Source organism: Aphelocoma coerulescens, chromosome 9 (genome assembly GCF_041296385.1).
Source record: "Aphelocoma coerulescens isolate FSJ_1873_10779 chromosome 9, UR_Acoe_1.0, whole genome shotgun sequence".
NCBI classification, from domain to species: domain Eukaryota; kingdom Metazoa; phylum Chordata; class Aves; order Passeriformes; family Corvidae; genus Aphelocoma; species Aphelocoma coerulescens.
In genome coordinates this window covers 14839468-14862481 of record NC_091023.1, presented here as the reverse complement: position 1 = coordinate 14862481, position 23014 = coordinate 14839468, and the positions used below count along the sequence as shown (strand labels likewise).

At 35.3% G+C, this 23014-nt stretch overlaps 1 protein-coding gene across 4 annotated transcripts in view; it reads left to right on the top strand.

Annotated features, from left to right (window-relative positions):
- Nucleotides 1-23014, top strand: part of OPA1 (OPA1 mitochondrial dynamin like GTPase) — a 50672-nt gene that overhangs the window by 4006 nt on the left and 23652 nt on the right. The window contains exons 4-24 of one of the 4 annotated variants that reach the window (XM_069024037.1): nt 1082-1189; nt 2424-2477; nt 3330-3397; nt 8045-8143; nt 12265-12318; nt 13373-13477; nt 14426-14512; nt 15364-15477; nt 15800-15880; nt 16293-16367; nt 16692-16763; nt 16904-17003; nt 17493-17623; nt 18153-18225; nt 18317-18389; nt 19154-19269; nt 19869-19933; nt 20553-20629; nt 20857-21022; nt 21543-21695; nt 22294-22402. In XM_069024037.1, coding sequence (XP_068880138.1) covers nt 1082-1189; nt 2424-2477; nt 3330-3397; nt 8045-8143; nt 12265-12318; nt 13373-13477; nt 14426-14512; nt 15364-15477; nt 15800-15880; nt 16293-16367; nt 16692-16763; nt 16904-17003; nt 17493-17623; nt 18153-18225; nt 18317-18389; nt 19154-19269; nt 19869-19933; nt 20553-20629; nt 20857-21022; nt 21543-21695; nt 22294-22402 — 1980 coding nt within the window. The remainder of the gene's footprint in view (nt 1-1081; nt 1190-2423; nt 2478-3329; nt 3398-8044; nt 8144-12264; nt 12319-13372; nt 13478-14425; nt 14513-15363; nt 15478-15799; nt 15881-16292; nt 16368-16691; nt 16764-16903; nt 17004-17492; nt 17624-18152; nt 18226-18316; nt 18390-19153; nt 19270-19868; nt 19934-20552; nt 20630-20856; nt 21023-21542; nt 21696-22293; nt 22403-23014) is intronic. The other 3 variants (XM_069024039.1, XM_069024040.1, XM_069024041.1) reach the window with 3 other exon arrangements.

The window sequence follows — 23014 nt, the reverse complement described above, 5'->3', positions numbered from 1 at the left end:
AATTGGGCACTGTTTAGCATGGATATTCCATAATGCATCCCTTCATTTGAGAATGTTCTTGGTCCTTTCATAAAGCTGTATATTCCCATTAGTGAGAGTTGCAGCATGATCAAGGGGACTCACACAGGTTTTGGTAGTATTATGCAGAAAGTTCTTTCTTTTTATATGAATGGCTTACAGGTGAAGATATAAACAGATCAGTAAAAAATATGTGTGAGTAAAAGACCAGCTGAAAATGCAGAATAGTGAACCTGCCTATCTACAAAATTATCTTGAAGATACAGAAGAAAAGAAAATGAAAAATAGAAGCTCTTGCTTTCCTGAGGTTGCAGTAGAGGCTCTTGCTTTCAGGTTGCAGTAGAGGCTTTTGTATATTTTCTGTGAAAGACAGAAATCTGAAAATCAAGCATTGACTTATATTTTATATGCAGGGTAGAAACGTGGTATTCTTTTTTTTTTTTTAAATCATCTCCATGAAGATTTTACTGCATAGAATCATAGAAAAGTTTGGATTGAGAGGGACCTTACAGATATTTAGTTTCAACCTCCATGCCATGTATGACTATTCCATCGATAAATGCAGAGACTGAAAACTCTTACTCTGTTACAAGTGGACACTACATTTTTATAGTACTTTAAAGCTAGTAATTTTACTTCTAAGGATTACAAAATTGGCTTCTTTATGAAATTGAAAACTAAGCTTTTCTTAAAAAGGTTCAAGACATGAGCATAGTTACAGTTTTGTGTAATTTTAAAACATCCTCTATGAAGTATGTGAAAGAATAATGTATGAAGTGTGGTAAAATGCAGCAATAAGTTTTCAGCAATTATAAAGTACTGAGGCAGCCAACTTATCAGGAAGTTCAAAGTCTAAAAAAGCAGTTGGTTTTTCAGATCTGATGGTCTTTCCCAACACTGGTGGGGGGAGGTGCATGTGAAAAGAAACTTCTTCGTACTTTTAAAAAAATTTCTTTAAAGACATGTTCTGAAACAGTTGCTAGGATTTATAGCCTAAGCCATTTTTGTTCACAAAAATAATAGAAGAAAGCTGTACTCACTAACTGTTATACTGTTTTCCTAGAAAAACTTCTCAAAGCCCTCCCTGATGCAGATGACCTTGCCAGACTTCTGCCTGACTTTGACAAGATTGGAGAGAGCCTCGCTTCGCTGAAAGGATTTCTTTCTCCTGGTGAGAACAAATTTTCAGCTAAGTTTTTATTTCAAAAGCTGAACCTATTTCATGATGAGGGTACAGGTATATCCCTAGACACTAGAACAAAGCAGATCCTGAAAATGTTTGTGTTTGCATTGAATATCTCTTACTCAAAGTATTCTGGACACAGGTAAGTGTTATGCATTTTTAAAAACAAGAATTCTAGTAGCCAGTGCAAAGAACTAAAATGTGAAATTGAATAGAAAACTAGAATTCTTGTATAACTCTAACAGACTGAAAGCTCAAGTCGTCAGTGAGTCAGAGAAGGTGGATGTATCCAGCTAGAACTGGTGAGATTGTCACTGGGCAGTAGCAATATCAGAGCTGTTACAGGAGAAAAGAGTTGGATTATTAAGAGCGAAGATTCTTAATGTTGCAAGCATGTGAAATAGGAGATTTGTAACAAAGGTATTCTTTTGTGTTGAATGATGTTTTCGTCTGGTCGTGGCCCCAGAAAAAACTTGCTTGGAGATTTAGGTTAGTTGGGGCTGTTTCAAAGGAGCAGGTAAGAGTTTTAAATCCTTCAGAAAAGACACAGGGATGGTTTGTTGGTTTGTCTATTCAGTGTATCCAAGCAGTAGCAGGCTTAATGGTTTTCAGGTTTTGGCAGATTTAAAGGAGACATTTCTATCTCTGGGCTTTTTAAAACTGAGAACAATTAGACAATTAGATTTGATCATCATATCTGACTTGTTAATGAACATAGCTCAAAACTTCGCTCATTCTTATAATAAACTGCAAGATTATTTGTATTATGCCCTAGTAATTATCAAACCACATAAATTTGTATTCGTGAAAGATTTTCTCTGTGAGGGGTTATATCATTGTTCTAAGTGTGTTTGAAAATATTTTCATATCAGTATAATTAAGAAGTGTGGTTTTTTTTCCTTAAAATACTGTCAATGGCAGAACTAATTTATTCATCTTACAAACTGAGCAAGAATCTAAGTAAGGCCCAAGTTCAGCAGAGTGACAAGTAGATTACAATCTCCTATGTATTTTGGCTGTTTAAAATGTTAACACTTTAAAATTGTGTTGTTACTGATTGGTAGTGAGATGTCACCTATTCCTTGTTATTATACTCCCACTGGCATAGTGGCCATTTATGACTGTGTGGTCCTCCGAATGAGACAAAGATCCCTCATCTTTATTTTGCATTTTGTTTTGTGTTTATAATTTTTATTTCCCCTCTTCTGCTGATTTTTCACAGGTTACAATTTGGTTAGTGAAGTCATAGGAGCTTCTGATCTACTTCTGTTGTTAGGTGTGTAAAAGCCCTTTTTCCTGCCCTTAACCTGCCTTTTTAAAGCAAACTGTTAAAGCACTACTATACTAAGGGGAGTGAATAACAACATAAATGCAATTATTTACAGCAACTTAATATGGATTTACAAATACTTTCCAAATATTTTAAAAATACTTCATAGAATCACAGAATATGCTGAGTTGGAAGGGACCCATCCGGATCATAGTGTCCAACTCCAGGCCCTGTTCAGGGATACCACAAAAAATCCCACCATGTGCATGAGAGCATTGTCCAAAAGCTTCTTGAGCTCTGTCAGGCTTGGTGCTGTGACCACTTCCCTGGGGAGCCTGTTCAGTGCCCAGCCACCCTGTGAGTGAAGAACCTTTTCCTGGCTTAGGTCCTCCCCTGTGAGAATGAATAGATGAATGGTTGATAGATCTTCGCCACAGTCCTTAGCAGATGATGTTTGTTTCAGGCTTGTTCCAGAAGCTTCTTTCGAAAACCTGCCATTACAATAGGAAAGATTCTTCTTGTTACAGTAGCATCAGTGGATTTTGTATTATCTTTCTGTCTTTCTCAAAAATTAATTCATTTTACAATGTTTTAAGAACTTCTAATAGTCTAACTGGAGCTGCGTGCTCTGTTGTGGTATAACTAATCTGAGTCATAAACTAGATACAAACTTTCCAGATGAGTTTTAAACTGATTTTCTTCTTCAGTTCCTTAAAATGAATTATTTTAATAGGAACTTCAAAGATTATTGAATTACTAATTCATAGGGGTTGAAGCTTTAATTTTCTAGTAAGTGTAGTTTGAGATTTTTTAAGTGCTTTTTGTGTCTTATTGTGAGTTTCTGCAATTATGTCCTAGGTTCTCCAGGAGAAACAGCATTCCGGGCTACTGACCAGGGATATGACAATGACAAACAGTTCAAGAAGGTAATTACTCACTTGCAAAACTGAAAATGTCTTTGTAAACAGGTATTTATTTTTTGAAAGTACATCAGTAGCCCATTGCAGAAGTTCATTTGAAGCAGCTTGAAAAGAATTTATCGTTGAAAATTAGTTCAGTATGCATTACTGCTTTTTGTATATAAAAATAGTACAGTGATAATAAACATTTTGGTGTAAGGAAATACAAGGCAGACATAAAAATGTTTAGGAATTGCATTATTAAGAAAATTGGTTTGTAGTAAGAATGTGATTTTAGGTGTTGTATGTGCATTTGCAGTTTTTCAGAGCATGGTCTCCATGGCACTTGAGTTTATAACTTATTACTGAAATTGGTTTAGGCGTTTATATTTATTTTTAAGCATTTCTGCTTGCAACTTCATTTCTGTTGACATTTTCAAGTTGTAATTCTTACTTAAGAATTTCTGCCTTAGTAAAGAATTTCCATTTCTTAAAGCAGTCTGGTTTTTACTTCCTTTATCTAGATAAAGCATACATCGTATTTTTGTTACTATTCTCTGGAAAATAATGTTACTGTATTTTGGTACTTAAAGTTTTAGCTTTTTTTTTTTTGAAGTCAAGAAGGTGAAGTTTAAATTTTTTGTTTTCATGAACTTTTCTGTTAAATTCTTAAATTGTCATGTTGCTCATTCTTTAAAGACTTTTTATTTTCCTGTGTTTATTTTTAAAAAATCTTTTACAAAAATGGAAGGAAAACAATATATATCAGGGAATTTGTAAATTATCATATAATTATTTTTACACCTGAACTATAACTGGGGCTTTTCCATAAACAACTTTTCTGTATATGCAGGCATGTATACATTTATCCTACATTAATTCTGCATGGCAATATATAGTGAAACCTGTACAAAGCTCACATCTTACAATCATTTCTCTCCATGTAGAACAGTGATGGATTTCTACATGAGAATTAACCTAGCTTTTTCTTTCCCCTTTGTCTGTAAACTGTCTGTATTTTTCTCTGGAGTGATCGCTTAGCACAGGTTTCACAGTGTAAAACATAGAAAAATACCTTACTATTGATTTGTGAAGAAGTGGCCATCTTAGTTTATTGTCTCTGAAAATTGAAATAACTGTCACTTCTATTGAATACCAGTAATATCATTAAAACTTGTTACTGTCCTGTGGTTTTTTGGGATGCAGTGACATCTGCATTGTAGCTTTGGCTGTGGTATGGAAAATACCACCAGATTAAATCAGTATGATTTTGTCTCAATAATTATATCTGATAAGAAACTCTTAATTTGCTAATTAGTATGATCAATTTGGTCACAATATTTCAAACTAGGCACATATGAATACCTAAGAGAGCATAATCACCAAGTTATTGGCAGGCAAAATTATTATTTTCAAGACAATGGATAAGATGGCCTTTTGCATTCAATGCTTACCACTGCCAACCAATGCTAGTTTAAGAATTGTGATTGTATGGGTACATAAAATGCTGTAGTATGGTATTAAATGTGCCTGATGAACTGGTTTGTTTTGTTGTGAAGAGATTTCTGATAAATCTAGAAATTATTTGTTTGGAGGAATTTTCTGAAGAATTGTTATTGGATGTGATTCTCAGACAGGTCTCTAAAAGCTTTCATTAGAATGAGTGAGAAACCAGTTGTTTCGTAAAGTAACTTTGACAGAGTGAAGGATGTCCCGAACATCAAATGAGGCTGTACTGCTTCTTGTCACCTAATGTGTTTATCTCATAATCTCTCATTTAAGCCGAAAAGTACAGTATTTTTCAAAGATAATTAAAATAAAATTACTGGAGTGTTCAGATAAGTAATTTAAGTATGTGGCGTTTAAATCTCTTTTTACCTGGATTAAATAAGAAATTTTGTTGTGAGATAAAGAAGAGTGAAGATAGTTATAAAAATACAGTGAAGTAAAAATACTGTATTATAAGTGAGGCACTAGTTTAGGCTTGTACTTGAAACAGCTGGGTTACCTTCTTAGAAAATTATCTTGCACTGTTGTCTGTATCCAAGAAAACTTTCTTTAAGAAATAGTTTCCTCTTAAAGCAAACAAATTCCAAAGCTTAGCCTTTAACATTAAAGAAAATGTATATTGGTTATAGGTGTGATGGAGTTGGATTGAAAACTGTGACTCAGATCTTGATGTGGGGCTTAGGTAGTCCTTTCTCTGCTCTGGTTCTTTGGTACCATCTCATGCCTTGAAGACCCTGCAGCTCCGTGGAGCAGTTGCAGTGTGTGGTTGTCTTGCTCAGCCTTCATAGGGTCACCTTCAGTTGGTGTAAGGAGCAGCACAATATCCCACAGCCCTAGACTACAGCTACTGCTGGAGAGTGAAAAAGAGACTTGAGTAAGGACTGTCACTTACTCGGATTTTTTTTTTAAACATTCTTGTTTGTTTAGTTCTTCATTGCAAGTTATACAATGAAGTTTCCATAATTTTATCTGTTTTATTAAGAGTGCTATTATATTCCCAACTTAATTCCCAGTTTCATGTTATAGGTACGCTGGATAAAATTGTTACATTTATTCAAATCCTTATAATTTGATCTCTTTACCTACCTTATCATTTTCACTCCTTTTTATTCCTTGTAAATTATAGAGAGAGTCATACTCAGCTGAAGTACAGTATATTAACTTTTAATATAAGATAATAGGGAGTGGGAGAAGTTTAAAGAATGCACAGTAACAATGTCAGGGTTTGTCTCTATAGGTCAACTACTGTAGTTTGTTAACTCCTGTTATTCCCTACCCTTTATATTGTTTCTTTGACAATGAAAAGAATAATGTAACGATTGTAAAGAACTTGATTTTTGAAATTGCATTAATTGATCAATGTTGGCTTTTCTAGAAAACATTCTTTAAAATAAACCTAGTTTTACACTGGCCAGATTGATTTTGGTGGAGGGGACACCCAGTGATGTCCAATGACAGAGAGATGTAAATATTTTTGTTTGTGTCTTGGTTTATGCCAGCTGGGGTGCTGTGTGTATAGTTCTGTGCTATTTAAGGTTCTTAATTTTTTTCTATTAATTTATTTTTTAATTTAAAACAATAATGAAGAACTAAAATATAAATTAAATAATATTAAGATTATTGATTTATGTATACAAAGAAGAAAATTTTATAGTGAAGCTTTTAAATGACATAATTTTTTTATCTGAATATTTTATTAAGCTGTGTGACTGTAGAAAAGGAATTTTTCATACTTTATTGTGGAATGAGAGTCACATGTACCAGATGTCTTTGAACATAATTGCTCGTTAAATAGTTAGATTTGGTGACTTCAAACTTCTGTTACAAAATGCTGAAAGGCCTTCATGGCAGATTTTGTTCGTTGTTTTCTCTTGTATTTTTTGACCCATAGTATAATGTTTAAAGGGAATGTGTTGGGCCATACTGAGAGTTTCCTTGTCTGCAAAATGGTAAAATATTATTATTGTTCATCTAATACTAAATGAGGCTTCCTTTCCTTGCTGCTGTATAGTAATGAAATCTTTTGCCTAAGTTCCTGGCACAGTTCTAGTGCATTTGCTAGTCCAGCATTAGAGGCATTTATTAAATCTGAAAGTGGTTCAGTAAAATGCAAGTGAGATGATTTTCCTATGCTTCAAATTATACAAATAATTGGTTAACAAATGTTTATATTTGGTCATTTGATTGTGTCTCTCCTTTTATCCATTCTCTTCCGTGTTGTTTATCCTTATGTGTACATGCCTGTGTGTGTATTTCATGCAACAAATGTGTAACTTGACGATGGATGTCTTGAATTCTTGCACCAAAGGTCTGTTTCAGAGTTTGTTTTGATTCCTGAAGTACATTTTTGAAAGATTTCATTTCACTGAATGGTTTCTTAGAAGATGTAATTTTTTTTAAAGAGCACTATTTAAATAGTTCATTAATACTTTTCTCTACATTCTCTGAAATAAACAATTCATGAAGTTCCAATAGATGCTGGCATAGTATTTCTCAACCAATTTTGAAAGACAGCTCACCATTATAGGATTCTTTGTTGTGGAGGGAGAAGAGAAGAAAACTAAGCTTTATGGAAATGCTGAATGAGTAAAGGAATAACCATCAAGTTTCAGGGATTTTTGGAGTGTTCAGGAAGGGTTATGACAGCATGAATTTAAACTGCAGTGTGTTACAAAAGGGGAGAGGGAGATTTTTCTTCTTTTTTTATGCTTGAGAAACTATTTTGCTTCTGCTAGTTTGAGAAAGTTAAGTAGCAGGCAAAAATCGTCTTGCTATAAACTTTCTGTATTTTGCTGGGTGGGAATAAAAACAAAGAGAACAAGAAAAACCCTAAGAACTGCTGACAAAGCTGAACTGAACATTTTCATAATATTTTAGAGCTGGGATAGTTGAATTTTTAAAGGATTTAGATGCTTAGTTAAAGTTGAATATAACTGTAAAATGTAGCTAAATGTTGGTTGTTTTGTTCTACCTGGATTTGCAAAATGCATGATTTTGCTGGCTCTATCCACTCCAGCTAGCAAGAGATCTTGCTAATGAAATTTCACTTTTGTTTGAACTGACCTGTTCATACCTGTTTTTCATCTGTCTTTGTCATGCCTTTTGGTTTAACTTTGTTCTCCTTACACCCCAAATTTTTCCTCTCCTTTTATAAACTCACGGCAGGGCCTGCTTGGGGAGCTCATTCTGTTACAACAACAAATCCAGCAGCACGAAGAGGAAGCGCGCAGAGCCGCTGGCTTCTCTTCCCAGCAGAAGCGAAAGGTGATGGCTTAAGGGACAGTATGTTCTGCATTCACTCTAATCAAATACTTCAGCCCCCTGCATTTGAGCTAGAAAAATCTAACTAATTAAATCGTGGACGCAAATAATTGGCCAACATCACTACAGATGTGTAGTCCTGTTTCAGTTTAACCAAGTTGCATTTAAAGCATGATGTTAAAAGCAAAACAGGTACTTTGTGTCACTTTGAAATTGTATTATCTCTGCCTCTATAAAAACTGTTATTTAAAGTTCATACATTAAAAATACATTTAAGGAAAGTACATGAATTAATGTCAAATCTGTTTACTGTTCGTTGTTTATGTAGCTCTATCTTGTAAGAGTGTAGCTATTTACAGAGAATGTATCTGGGATCTTTTCTCCCCTGCTTTATACTGTTGCCAATCTGAAAATGACAGCAGCTCCTTAGTAATAATTTTGCACAGCCAATTAAATACTGCTGATAGTAACAGCATCTACTGTATCTTCATCAAAGGTAGTCCCTTGTCTGTTTTCCATCTTAAAGCGGAATTTTTACTGATTTGTTGTGCTTGTTGAACATTTGCACTTCTCTTTAGTTATTTAATTTAAGGTCTGATCATTTTATTAATTATATGGCTGAGATTGATTGGAAATTCTTCTCAAATTGGGATATTTTAGTTGTCTGATCTGTTGCAATCTGTAATTCTTAGCCACATTGCTTTGTTAGCCACTTTTATGCCTCCTTGAAAGCTTTCTGATTACTCGTAGTTTTCAACAGCTTTGGAATTAAGCACTGAATACAGAATTTGATCTTCTGTACATCTGAAGATAAATCCCACAGAAAGAGGAATGCACTAAATGTGAATTAAGCTTTTAGACACATTTGCATAGCTGTAATTGTCATGCTTTTTAGTCCATCAACAGAGGAAAATCAGTGTTCTCTGAAAGTATAGTAGAATTTTAATGTTTTACTTTCTTGCCATATTATTTTATATGGTTTAGAGTTACATGCTCCCTTGTCAGATCGTATCCAGTTTATTGAGAGAGCTGGAGTATGGAATAGTAGATTGAACTTTATAATAAAATGTATGAACTTGTAAAGAATTTATCGGCCTAGTAAACACAATCAGGAAGAAAAACGGGCTTGATATTAAATTTGTTTCTGATTGAGATTCTACTTTGTTAGTACTTTGTTTCATCTAATTCCACAATTCCCAAGCTGTGCAGAAACTGCAAGGGCTGTCTTTATAAATGTTATCTTGCCTTCCGTGGCAGGTACTCTGTGTTTTCAGAGTATTGAAAGTCTACCTTCCTTTGCATATAGAAAGTTTTAATTTAGCATTCAATGTGCCATTTGGCATGTGTACTTTATGACAAGGAATAAGTCTTGTCTGTCACACTAACCTTTGTGCTTGAATCAAATTGAAAGAGATGGCAAACTATTTTATTTAATACCTTGATATGAGGATATGGCTCGAAGATTCCGATCATTGATCCACATTCTCCTTTGGAAGAACAAATTGTTACTGTCATTGAAATAAGTCATTGCAGGCCATTTTGACAGGGCATAAATGAACCTTTTTTGTTTTTTAACTGCGTTGGCTTGCTTGCCTGTCTATAAGAGAACATGATAATTGTATTTCTGTTCTTGAAAATTTTGTTGCTTAATTTTCTTGCATCTTTTTCCATTTTAATTTATTTACTCAATATTAAATCTACTGCAGTTGTAAATTGAGTAACGGTAAAAACCATCTCACAATCAGGAGAGGGTATTAAAAACAAAAATGTAATTGTCTCCTGTGGATAAATATTTAGCAGTAAAATTGTTCAGTCTGGTACAGCTGCACTGCGCATGGCTGCTTGAATGCATTTTGTCTGGGCCTTGCTATTTTCATTTAAATTATTGATTATCTGCAGATAACCAATTTAAACTTGTAGTCTAGCTAGAGAATATACAAGACCAATAACTGATTTCAAAGATACTGAGTTTTCAGATGTGCATAATTGTTTTATACAATATATGACAAAGGCTGTTGAAAAGCAACTGCTGTGCAAAATGTGTAACTCTATAAGGAGCTTTTGGGTGTCTGTGTGCAAGGGCCCTTGATTAAGCATAAGTCTTCAGTATTCTTTTCTCATAATTCTTTCTGGTGGCAATGGGGAAGGAAGGAGGAATCTTGATGCACAAAACATATTGAACTGGATTAAACAAATACTTATGTGCCTATATAAAAATGCTTTAATAGTTGATTTTTTTTAGGAAGGGGGATAGAAATCAGAGATCAGTCTTACGTGACTGTTAGTACTTCAAATTGTTATATTAGCTTTAGCTTTTATTGGCAACTTAAAAATTTCTGGCAATATTGTGGACCACATATTCAAAATACTGTATGTACTAACATTGAAGTCACACCTACACCAAGCACTGCGTCAAAGACATCATTCTAGAGCTGTTTGTTGTTTTTGACATAACTTACCTAACTTCCTTGTTAGAATTAATCATCTAGTGCTTTGCTTCAGATTCATTCTTTGCTTCAGAGCTTGCAACTTGAGGCTGTGCAATATTTTGGCTTTCTGTGTTGACAGAAGCATCAGCCCACACAGACGGTGCGTGTGGTTGGAGGTGTCTATAGGGAAGCACCTCAGAGGTGCATCATGGCCCCATAAGTCCTTTGAGAATGGCAGAGAGCAGGAAAATGCTATCTCCTTTGAAAGTCTGCAGCATGTGGAAACACTTTGTTTTCCTTTTCTTTCCTAAATTTTCTTGCTTCTTTTGGCTCTGCACATCATTCTCTTTGCCTTCCTATTTTTATTTTCCCCTTATATCTCTGAGGTGTTGAAGGTGTGTATATATGTAAATGTTTATTTACATATACCACCTTGTGGCTGCACACATCAAGTCCTCTGTGTTCAACTAACCCCATTTCTGATGTACTTTTGCTACCACTGAACTAACTAATAGCAATGAAAAGTTAATTTACAGCATTTCTCTTTGCTCTTTTTGAAAGAAAATACTTGGATAAAGATGGAAGCGTCAGCTTGGATTTCTTTCTATAAAGTGCAGACACAATTCTTGAGGCTTAACAGCTAAATGATATTGATCACTATGAATAATTGTGGATTTTTCTTGTTTAGTCTGTAACAACTGTTGTGAAGTTTTAGCAACGGAATTAATTTGTATCTAAATAACAGCTGTCCTCTGCATATTAGATAATATGCTCTTTCTGAAGCTAACTTTTGAGTTGTAAATGTCACATGTTAAACTTAAATACTGACACTTTCAGTAATTGTTTAGGTTATCATTTTTTCTAAATGGAATACTTCAACAGTCAACCCTTAGATTTTGTTGTTTGTAAATATTTACATCACAGGAATTTGTATAGCACCATTTATGCTTTTCGTCTTTGTGATATTAAAAGGGGATTGTTTTAAACCACTGTTTATTACATCTTGATGAACACATTTTAGAAACATTTGGCTTATAATGGTTCTTAATGCTTGATCTTATTGCATTAATGCCTTGAACTTCAAAATCTCTTGTACTGTAATATCCTAATTTTTCCAGTTTTTAATGTAATTTAAGTAATTTTAAAATAACCCTTCAAGACTGTCCTGCCTATCTAAAATGTATGAAGTTGTCCAGCACATTTAGAAATCTGACAAATATGAAATAAGGATCCTTATGAATACTCATAAATAGTGAATACTCACCTGAAAGTAGTTTCTGTAGCAAGCAGGTGTTTAGTGATTTCATCACATTAAGATGGTGCTAATTTAGAAAATGAACATAACAAGATTCTGAAAGTTTGACCACTAAAACTACATTTAGTTCAGAGGCCAGAAAACTCAGCACCATGTGAAGCTGCTTTTCCTTAAGTCCACTTTCCCGGTATTGTCTTGAAGGGTTAATTTTTACATTTGCATGTACTGAAATTCAGACAGTTCTCTGATGTGAACCTCGTGTTGCAGCTGGAGCTTTCCATCAGCTTTAAATTTAAAATGCTAATTGAAGAATTTTACTTGCTGTAAAATGCATGTAAAATCACTTTTCTTGTGTGGAATGAAGCTTTCAGTTCGTGATTTGGTCACTTACGGTGCTTAAACTAAACAAATAACTGTAGCCATGATTATTTTGTTTGTAGGTTTCTGACAAAGAGAAGATTGATCAACTTCAAGAAGAACTTCTACGCACTCAGGTGACTTTTCTGAGTTATTGATGCCTTAAGTAGTGATTTATGTGCAGCAGACCCAGATTTACTAGATAAAATCACACCTGAAGTATATTTGGTAAAAATGCAGTGCTTTTTTCAATCTCTGAGTGTATCAATGTAGAGTCCCCTGTGTTGGCACAGACCAAAGGTTGGTGTAGTCTGTTCTTCTCTGACATTGACTGACAGAATGTAAGACCTCATTACAACCAAGTTTTAATCCCTCGTTGACTAGCAAGGCAGAACTAGTTACTTGTAAGCTAGATTTTTTCAGGGATGATGCACATTAGTCATATTTGTCAGTGTTTTGGTTTTCTTGCTCATGTTAAGGTACAATTAATCTTTTATCTGCAGGCTTCTAAACTGGTTGGCTCTTTGGCTCAGCTACGTTGTTTTATTGGGGTTTTCCTAACCTCATTATATATTTGCTAGTTTTGAGTGCATTTATTACTTACGTTTTTTTTAATAACATAGAAATTTGATTTGTTCTTAAAAGTACACTCAGGCCAAATATATTTCCACATTGTAGAAAAAGGTTTTCAGAGTAGATATCAAAACTACATACATCTCTCATCTTCAGTGCTATTACAATCTCCTAAACAGGACTAAGCTGTTAGAGTTGTGTCTTGATCTGAGGTTTTATGCTGAATAAAGGGTCTAAACTAGGCTTGCAAATTTACATTTAAGCTCCATTTTGATTGAATGGCCAGTCCACTGACACTGATTTCTGTCTGATTCCATATGTGTAGCTTCTTTGAAAATGATACTTAAGATGCTTAAAAATTGGTCTGTGTGTGTCCCAAGGTTTGATAGTGTGGTCTTATAAAAACCTTTGAAGCAAAGGAGTTGCATTGCAAAAAAAAAGTAATTCTAACACTCTTCTTTTGGTGACCTTGTATTCTTAATAATTAGTGATCACAAAGATTTCTGTATTTTTGAAAGGCCTGCTTGAAGGACTTTAGGTTTTCCATAGGTAAAACTTTGCTCATGTGAAACTACTATGTCCATAATTGCACAAATATATTTCTACTACTTTTTATAGCTCAAATACCAAAGAATGCTCGAGCGATTAGAGAAGGAGAACAAAGAATTAAGAAAATTGGTACTGCAAAGAGATGACAAGGGAATTCATCAGAGGAAGTTGAAGGTATTTATGTGTTACAAAACCACATAGAGATATAATTATGCCATATTTTCCATGGTGCTATTCTAAATCGCATTTGTCAATTCGTATATAAACTTTTAACAGTTGTTTTAAGATACCTCTGTTAATTTTTTGAGTCATCAAGACTTTTATACATCTGTTATTTTTTAACTATGTGACTTTTGGAAGTGGCTTCAGTTGAAAAACACAAAGGAGGGGTTACCATGTCTTAACTAAATAACTTACCTAAGTGATTGCGAAGTGCAGCTTGGTTTTTTTCATGTAGCTTCACTGTCTTTTCGAATAATTTTGCTTCCAACTCTTCTTGCCCACAGAGTCTGATACCTTTGTGCTTTATCATGAGTCTTACTTAGTTTGGTAGGAGTAAGTTACGGGGTCAGGGAACGTCATTTAATGACTGTATAAATCCAGTGAGACTGGCTTTTGTTTTTGTCTGCCAGCATCCTGAACATTCTAAACATGGATGTTTTCTGCTTCTCTGCATAATTTGTTAACCAATATGGATCTTGCTCTTTCCTCTGGGAACTGAAAGATGAGTCTTACTTGTACAGAATAGGATTGATAACTATATCCATGTTAGTGGATATAGTACATATACTCTGTATCCATGAACAAATCAAACTAAGTTTAGATGTTTAACGGAAAAAACTCACTTTAGCTTAACTTGAAAGCTGCAAAGTTTGCACTGAGTTGTTCTCTTGTGATGTACATAGGAGGTCTCATTTTCCTCCTTCAGCAAGATGCCATAATATTTTATTCCAGAGGAGTCAAGACAAAGATCTGTGCTGTGGTATGGACAGATGTGGTTTGAAACCACCAGGAGAAAGTAAAAACACTTTTACACAAGTTTACAGAAGAAGTAGTGTGAAACCCAGTCTTTGTTCTCTTACTTGGCTGTGTTTTCTCTCTGTTCTTTCTTTTTTATTTTAGAAGTCCTTGATTGATATGTATTCTGAAGTACTTGACATCCTGTCTGATTATGATGCCAGTTATAACACTCAAGATCACCTACCTCGAGTAAGTAGATAACAAATTCAGTGTTTTTTATTGAAACACCAGTTTTATAATTAAATAGAGCATTTAATTATATTCCAGTATAATCCAGAGTCAGTGCTAGGGTATTTTCTTGTAACTCCACCTTTTTGCTTAAGACGTGTCTTTCATTTTAAAAGCAATAAGATAATTTTGAAATTAACCAATTTAACCAGGCTAAGCCTGTTTTGGCTCTTAGATAAACCCTGCCTGAATTCAGTTACAGCTGCTGTGCTCAGCTTTTCATTTTAAATGGTTACAGTCCATGCACCCCTTCCTCCTCAGCTTTGTTGTTGTTTCCCCCTGTGTGTGAGTGGAGCTGAATGAGTAAGGTGCCCTGTTGATCTCCCCACAGCAGTGCTGCTGTTGGAGGGGAATTTGGCAAGGGGTTAGCCTGACTGCTGGTGTAGGAGAGAGCCAGGAATGCTTCCTGCTTGCACAACCACCTGTAGCATATAGGAAACTGCCAAGATGGAGAAATTCAGAATTCAGCACTTTCCAGGCAGAAGCAGCATCTACCAGATGCGTAGTGTTTTGCATACTGAAAGGATTTTGTACAAGAAGAGAAGAGCTGCCTGCCATGAGAGCAACAAGCCCTCCCTCTCTTCATTAGGTGCCCTGGCAGGGTGCTTTGTGGACTGTGCTGTCTTAAGCACAAGTCAATTTTTTTGCTTGACCACAAGTTAATGTTTCCTTAAAGATTCCATCTTTAAATCAATGCATTTATTATCAAGCAGAATACAGTTGGTGTTGATTTATGTCTTCCTAGTCAGCTTTTGTCTACACTTCCAAAATGTTCTTCCAAAAGCCAATGGCTGTTTAAACTTCCACTAAAGGTGGTGGTGGTTGGAGATCAAAGTGCGGGAAAAACCAGCGTGTTAGAAATGATCGCCCAAGCCCGCATATTCCCTCGAGGGTCTGGGGAGATGATGACGCGTTCCCCTGTCAAGGTAAGAAACATCATCGTCTCTGAATCTGCATTTGCTGTATTGTTCTCCCTCTGATCATGACATTAGTTGAAGCATACATGTACATAGGTTTATAAAATGGCCTCTAAGCAAGGGAGTTGTTTCAGCCAATGACAAAACCTCTGCAGGTCTGTATATGATCCATGTGTGCTGAGTAGTAGCAGTACCATTAAGTAATTTTGTGCTAAATAAGCTTTACATATAATTGTGTTTCTACAGAGGAAAGTGCACATATGCCATATATTTCTCATGTTTCTCTGTGTTAGATTTGCTATACTTTCTCATTAAAGCTTTTAACATTTAGGTAACCCTTAGCGAAGGTCCCCACCATGTGGCTTTATTCAAAGACAGCTCTCGGGAGTTTGATCTGACCAAAGAGGAGGATGTAAGTATAATAAAGTGACTGGAAGTTAATGAGACTTCTATTAATTCTCTGAATAATTTTGTGTCTCTGTGATCTCTAAGCCCCTGTTTAATTAGAGTGGAAGATGTTTAGTGGGGCAAGACATTGTATTAGTTATTAAATTATCTCTTAATGTGGTTTTTGGCTGGCACTGAAGTGGATAAAATGTAGAGTGCTTCTTGTGCCAAGACAGTTTTTGAAGCATGAAGGGATCTGCAGGTAATCTGTCATTTAGTGCCCTCCACAGTTACCAGACTTACAACACATGCATTTGAAATAATTCTTATAAGCTGAGATCTTCATCCCTAAGTAAATGTGTTTTTCTGTGTAGGTAATTTTTCTTCTATCAGTTATAAAGAGTTTTGTGTTTGATATTTTGCTTTTCTTATAACAGCTTGCAGCTTTGAGAAATGAAATAGAAATCAGAATGAGAAATAGTGTGAAAGAAGGGTGCACTGTTAGCACTGAGGTAAGACTTGTCAAATATTTAATGGCAAATATCTATAGTGTATATGTTTTGCAAGTATTCTTCAACTGGGAGACTGTGGTGAATCCAGTTTGCATATACTTCATATTTTGCACTGTACAATGTATTTGGGATGTTAAAATCAGTTTTATGCAACAATTACTTCCATTAAAATTTGTACTTCCTATTTAAAATTACAGTTTGTTGCTGATTAAAGTATATGTGTGTGAATATGTGTTCATTTAGTTTTTTATATGTGTGTTTGTCTATTTAACTACATTGCAAGTAGGTAATGTATAAACCTCTAATTTCAATTTTACTTCACAGACCATCTCCTTAAGTGTGAAAGGTCCTGGTTTGCAGAGAATGGTATTGGTTGATTTACCTGGAGTCATTAGCGTAAGTATGCAGTCATTTAAAAAATGAAGATGTGTAAATGAGGTAGTGTTATTGGGGGGAACATTAGCTGTTGGGGTTTTTTTAACATGTTTGTTTTCTTTGTTTTTCTTTAACTATTTATCTCCATATTCATATTAAAGACTGTGACGTCAGGTATGGCTCCAGATACAAAGGAAACTATCTTTAGCATCAGCAAGGCCTACATGCAGAATCCTAATGCCATCATCCTCTGTATTCAAGGTACTAAGAGTCTAAATGATTATCCATTTATATTTTTAATCATGGTTCTTATGTTATTCTGGAGTCTGTTCTGATGGTATTTTTCCTTTTCTGATATTTCATGTAGTATAAAAAACAGCATGCTGTGGAATGTCTTTTTATAAATTAAGACAATCTGTGGCAAAAAGTGACTTTTTGATAAGGGTTTTTTAGCATCAAAGAAAAATGGTGGTGATAAAAAAAAATCAAGTTTTCTGCCAAAGTGTTTTTGGAGGTAGCATTCAATAATACTGAATATAATATAATGTTGAATATTTTGAGCAAGCTGGTACTTGTTCAAAACTTACAGAACTACAACAAACTGGTTTGTTACGATTCTGGGAACAAAGCAGTTTTTCCATTGTGTGTATCCAAAAATGGAACATAAGACTAATTTTACTGGGTTAAACTTGTAACATGAAACTTACTTGGTGGCTACAGTCCCTAAAATAAACTTTGTATTTATTTCAGATGGGTCAGTGGATGCGGAACGCAGTATTGTCACAGACTTAGTCAGCCAAATGGATCCCCAAGGAAAAAGGACAATCTTTGTGTTGACTAAGGTTGATCTTGCAGAGAAAAATGTGGCTAGTCCAAACAGGGTGAGTTGAAACTCTTTTTCTCATGTTGTGCTGGCTGAAGTCACACATAGTAAAATACTTGCAATGCTGTCAGAGATACTGGACCTCACCTGCCTGTTCTAGATGGTTTTGAGTGCTTATTTCTGTATTCAATATGATTTTTTTTTTTGGTGGTTGTTGTTTTAATCTCTCTCAGGCCTTGCTTTTAGTGATGAGCTACGTGACTTCAGTCTCAGCTTGCTATGATACTGATTCCTTTTGTGAAGGTGACCTGAGCAAGTTCCATTTCCCAAAAAGGCTTACAGATGTTCTGGGATAGGCATTCTTGTTGTGTTTTGTGTTCTGCTGTGTTATATCTTATTTGATTTATGCCATTTCTTGTTTGTTTGTTTGTTTTGTTTTCAATCTCAATAGAACTCATAGTCTCATGACAAACTGCAGTAGTCTATGCATAGATATAAGTAGGTCTGGCTTTAAAACTGTGCTGGAGGAAGGAAAGAATGTCTCTGTGCAAAGTTAATGATGTTTTTTTAATCCTTTATTTTCATAGATCCAGCAAATCATTGAAGGCAAACTCTTCCCAATGAAAGCTTTGGGTTATTTTGCAGTTGTGACTGGAAAAGGTAAAGGGAGCACTAGCTCTGCTTATTTTGTCCTTGGTAGCCCAGGAAGCTGTCTAAATGGAACTTTTGCAGCACTCTTTTCTTTCTGCAGGAAACAGCAGTGAAAGCATTGAATCTATTAAAGAATATGAAGAGGAATTTTTTCAAAATTCAAGGCTGTTAAAGTATGTTGCTATTTTATTCTTTCTATTAAAATGAGCCTGTGTTAGTAAATGCTAGCATCAGCTTTTCTTGTTGAATTTAAAAGGATTGCAATGTGGAAACAGTAATTGAGATTTATTATGCTTAAATTAAGTATCATGTTGAGGTGACCAAGTTATCCTGGTTTCCTACTGTTTGCTGTAAGTCAGTGGAGACAGGCAGGCATCTTCAGGCAGCAATTGATTCCACTGCAGTTCTGGGCCACTCTTCCAAGGTTTGTGTGTCTCTCCACTGGCTCTACAAGAACTAAGTTTTGGCCTTTGTCTAAGCACTTAATGCACCTGAGAGGAGTGAATCCAGGCCAAAAATGAGTTGTAGTGCCTCTAAACATTGGTTGTCTTGGTGTGACAATGTTGTATTCAAAGGGTTAGTTTGTGTGTTCTGAGGAAAGCTCACTGAGCAGAGTTTTGATTTCACAGGCTGGTATTTCTCAGGAAAGTACGGTACGTGATCTTTGGGACTGTAGTACCTGTAGCACTGCAACCTCTAGAATAACTTATTTGGGGTGGGGGTTTTTGTTCCTGTATGTTGTTTTGGAGCTTTTTCCCCTTGCTTTGGTGATGATCTACACTGAGTATTTTAGAGGAAGAGACTAGAATTTGTGTTAGGTACACAGTTACGTGTTGTTTTCTGCTCTAAGAAGCAAACCTGTATTCTAGAGAGGAGAAAATGGGGGCCCAAAAGCGTGGGTATGCAGAGAAATTCTTCTAGCTGTCTTTCTTTACAGAACAAGTATGCTGAAAGCACATCAGGTAACAACAAAGAACTTAAGTCTTGCTGTGTCAGACTGCTTTTGGAAAATGGTGAGAGAGTCTGTGGAGCAGCAAGCAGATGCTTTTAAAGGTAAATGTTTTCAAAAAGCAAGGGAAATAGCAACTTGCTGTTAAACAGCTATTTCTTCCATGTGCTTGTAATACTGTTTTGCCAGCATGCTTGGGCAATTGTTTCATACATTTTATATGAGCAACATTTCCCATTAATTGATAATTTCCCCAGGTAATTTCTAGAAAAAAATCTAAAAAAGTAATTTATGTTGTGAAGTACCACTTGCTCTAAAAATGAAAGGAATAAATAAGTATGAAGAAAAAAATCAAGTTGAAGTTTTCCTGTGGGCAAAATGCAGTTCTTCCACTTAAGATTATGAAATGGCTTCCTATATAAAGGTACCATCTGGTCAGCCAGGACAGGGCTGATGTGTGCAGAGCTGGAAGTTGAATGCCTCCACTGTGCTTTTTTAATGCATGAATTCTGCAATTTGTAGACAGAGTATCTTGACATAGACGGAAAAAAATTCTGCTCATTTGCAGACGCACTTAAAGTGCTTGGAGAGTTTGTCATAAGCAAGATTTGTGGCAATTTTAAGACGTGCTCAACTTTTAAGGTAGTCATGAGGTGCATATGGACAATTAAAAAAAATAAGCCCCTGTTTTTGGTTTTTGCAGCCACACGTTTCAATCTTGAGACAGAATGGAAGAACAATTACCCCCGGCTGCGAGAGCTTGACAGGGTAAATTACTTCACTGCTTTCTTTGGTGTGCTTCAAAAGGCTGAAGGTTACAAATTAAAATTTATGCCTTTTAATTTCATTTGTAAAGGTTTCTTAAAGTTAACATAAAGTAGTGACATTTCAAAATGTTAGGACAGTGTAGATTATTGTAGGGGAAGGAAATACTGAGTTCTGTTTCATGAAATACTGTTCTGCAAAGTTGTGATACTTCAACACTTAAGTCCTTCACTCTTCTAGTATACAGTTACCTGACCTAACTTGTCCCCAGGGATAGGTCAGTGTTTCTTCTTTAATCGTGATAGAACTGGCAAAGAGAAGTTACATTTGCTGGTCTTTCAGACACAGAGAGTAACAAAACAATGAGGATCTCATTTTCTAATTCTTTTGTAGAGATCCTGAGTATTGAAATGCCATGCCTGGACAGAGGCATGCAAGAAATGGAGGGGAAGATGTATGGTAAACTAGGGTAGCTGATGATATGCACACACATTGTTCAGAACATGACCAGGAGGAATCATTTGAGGCTTAAAGGCCTTAAAAAAACAGTTTGGGATTTTTTTACCTTTTGTATGGAAACATGATCAAACTATACTTAATCTTATTATTTCCTTTTGCACAGAATGAACTGTTTGAGAAAGCAAAGAATGAGATTCTTGATGAAGTCATAAGTTTGACTCAGGTCACACCAAAGCACTGGTATGGTAATTTTTTATTTTTTTCATAATTTACTAGGAGAAGTTTGCCTTTAAAATAGAGTTCTAGTAAACAAAGTTCTCAAATACAAGTAAACTGGTTTTCTTGTGCATTGTATTGTATTCCTGTGATCTGTAGTCTTGTTTTCTGTGGTCCTAACAGATTGAATGCACACCTATTAGTAACTTGCATACTGGAAACCATCATATGTGTTACAACTCTCATTTTAGGGAGGAGATGCTTGAGAAAACTTTATGGGAAAGGGTATCTACTCATGTGATTGAGAACATATACCTGCCAGCAGCACAGACTGCAAACTCAGGGACGTTTAACACCACTGTGGACATCAAACTGAAGCAGTGGACTGACAAGCAACTGCCTAATAAAGCAGTAGAGGTGAGAATTCAGTTATTTAAATTAAAAAAAAATTAAAAACTTAGTTAAAATTTAAAATGAAAGCATAACTCCAGAGAGGTAAGGTGATGTTTGAATGGCTGACTGCAGTTCTTTAACAGCTTACATGTCAGAAAAGGCTGGCAAGATCTTGATGTTCAGAAGCAGACAGAGCAGAAACACTGTATTTTTCTTTTCTGGTGAATTTTGCCTATTAGAGAAAAAACCCAAACCTGCTTTTGCAAGGTTAACAAACCCCTTAAGTAGGTATATTCACATTTAATAGATTTATGCAAGTTTAACAGAATTCTGCTTGCTACAATACAGTGAAGCAGAGTTTAGTGTTGCTTTTATAAGTAATGGGTACAGCAAAAGAAGTCAGTGACTTACTCTTACACTTGCATGGTTTTTTTGGAAGGTCTCCAAATTTTCATACTGGCAAGAATTGTTAAAAATGTGCATTTATCAGCTGGTACATGGTGTAATGGTCCATTTCAGGAGGAATTGTTTGCTAACTTTCCAGGTGGCATGGGAGACTTTACAAGAAGAATTTTCCCGTTTCATGACAGAAAAAAAAGGAAAAGAGCATGATGATATCTTTGATAAGCTGAAACAAGCTGTCAGAGAAGAAACTATTAAACGACATAGATGGAATGAGAGAGCAGAGGATAGCCTGGTATAATGTAGTGGGTTTTTTTGCCTTGAAATGTTTTTATTACAGTTGAATAATCAGTATTCTTGCATTCTTTCGCTGTAATCATAAGATGATTGTTTTTGTGTCCATCTCACCTTTTCTATATAATGTTTTAATTCAGTGTTTCTCAATTCATTTCATTATTATCTTTTATTAGTTACTGCCCTAAGTAGTATCTAATAAAACTTTTTTGGTTGGTTCAGGAAAGTCCTCCATAACCCACTGGCTGCACAAGGGCAGCCTGGTGAGAATTGTTTAGCATCAGCTTATTTGTTCTGTTCAGTCTAGCCACATAAAATAACATCATTTCATTACCATCTTTATAGATTCTGTAATCCAGAGGGATTTCATATCTTTTTCTTTAGTTTTACATTATTTATGCTAGACTGTAGAAAAAGAGTTAGAGGCACACGAAAATAATTTTGGCAGTGCTTTGAAAGGTGCCTCTTGAATATGTTGTGTGTGCCCAATATAATCTGTTTCAGCAGACATTGAAAAATGAGAATACTAGAAATGGGTTTTTTACTAAATCCTGGATAAATTCTTTTACTGCATGCTGAAGTGACATTCTGTATTGCAGCGGGTGATCCAGCACAATGCTTTAGAAGACCGGTCAATATCTGATAAACAGCAGTGGGATGCAGCCATTCATTTTATGGAAGAGACGCTCCAAAGTCGGCTCAAAGACAGTGAGTGGTGTCATGTATTCCACTCTTCCCTTTTTAATCTAGGCCAGTGTGGACTTAGTTGACTTCACTGAAGTGTAGCCTTAGTATCAGCCCAACTGACACAGTGGTGTTTGAAATAGTACTGATACTGATAGAAATACTCAGCAAAATACAGCCTCAAAAGCTCTTGTGCTCTTGCTCTTGCAGTGAGGCAACTGAAAGATAGGCAGTAGAGATCTATAGAGGCAAAAAATTGTATAAATCCATACGTAGGAGAACAGGGTAAATTCAGGGAAAATAGCTGGTTGTTTTATGGTTTCTAGCATAATCAGTTTTGATGCAAGTTGCAGCAAGGTAAGATTTGGGGTTTTTTAAATGCATGATTTGAAACCAGGAGGGTGGTCTCGTTAGAGGGATGTTGTGTTTTTTATATACTTTCTTGAAGTATCTACTGGTTGGAAGTAATTGTTAAATTTTAGTAAAATACATCAACCATGGCTTTAAGTAAGACACCTGACTTGACTCAGTGTGGCATATTTTATGTTCTCCAACATAAAATGTTCATTCTTGTTCATGTACTTAATTTTGAAAGTATAAATTTGGCTGGTGGCATATATTTTGTTTGATAGTTGA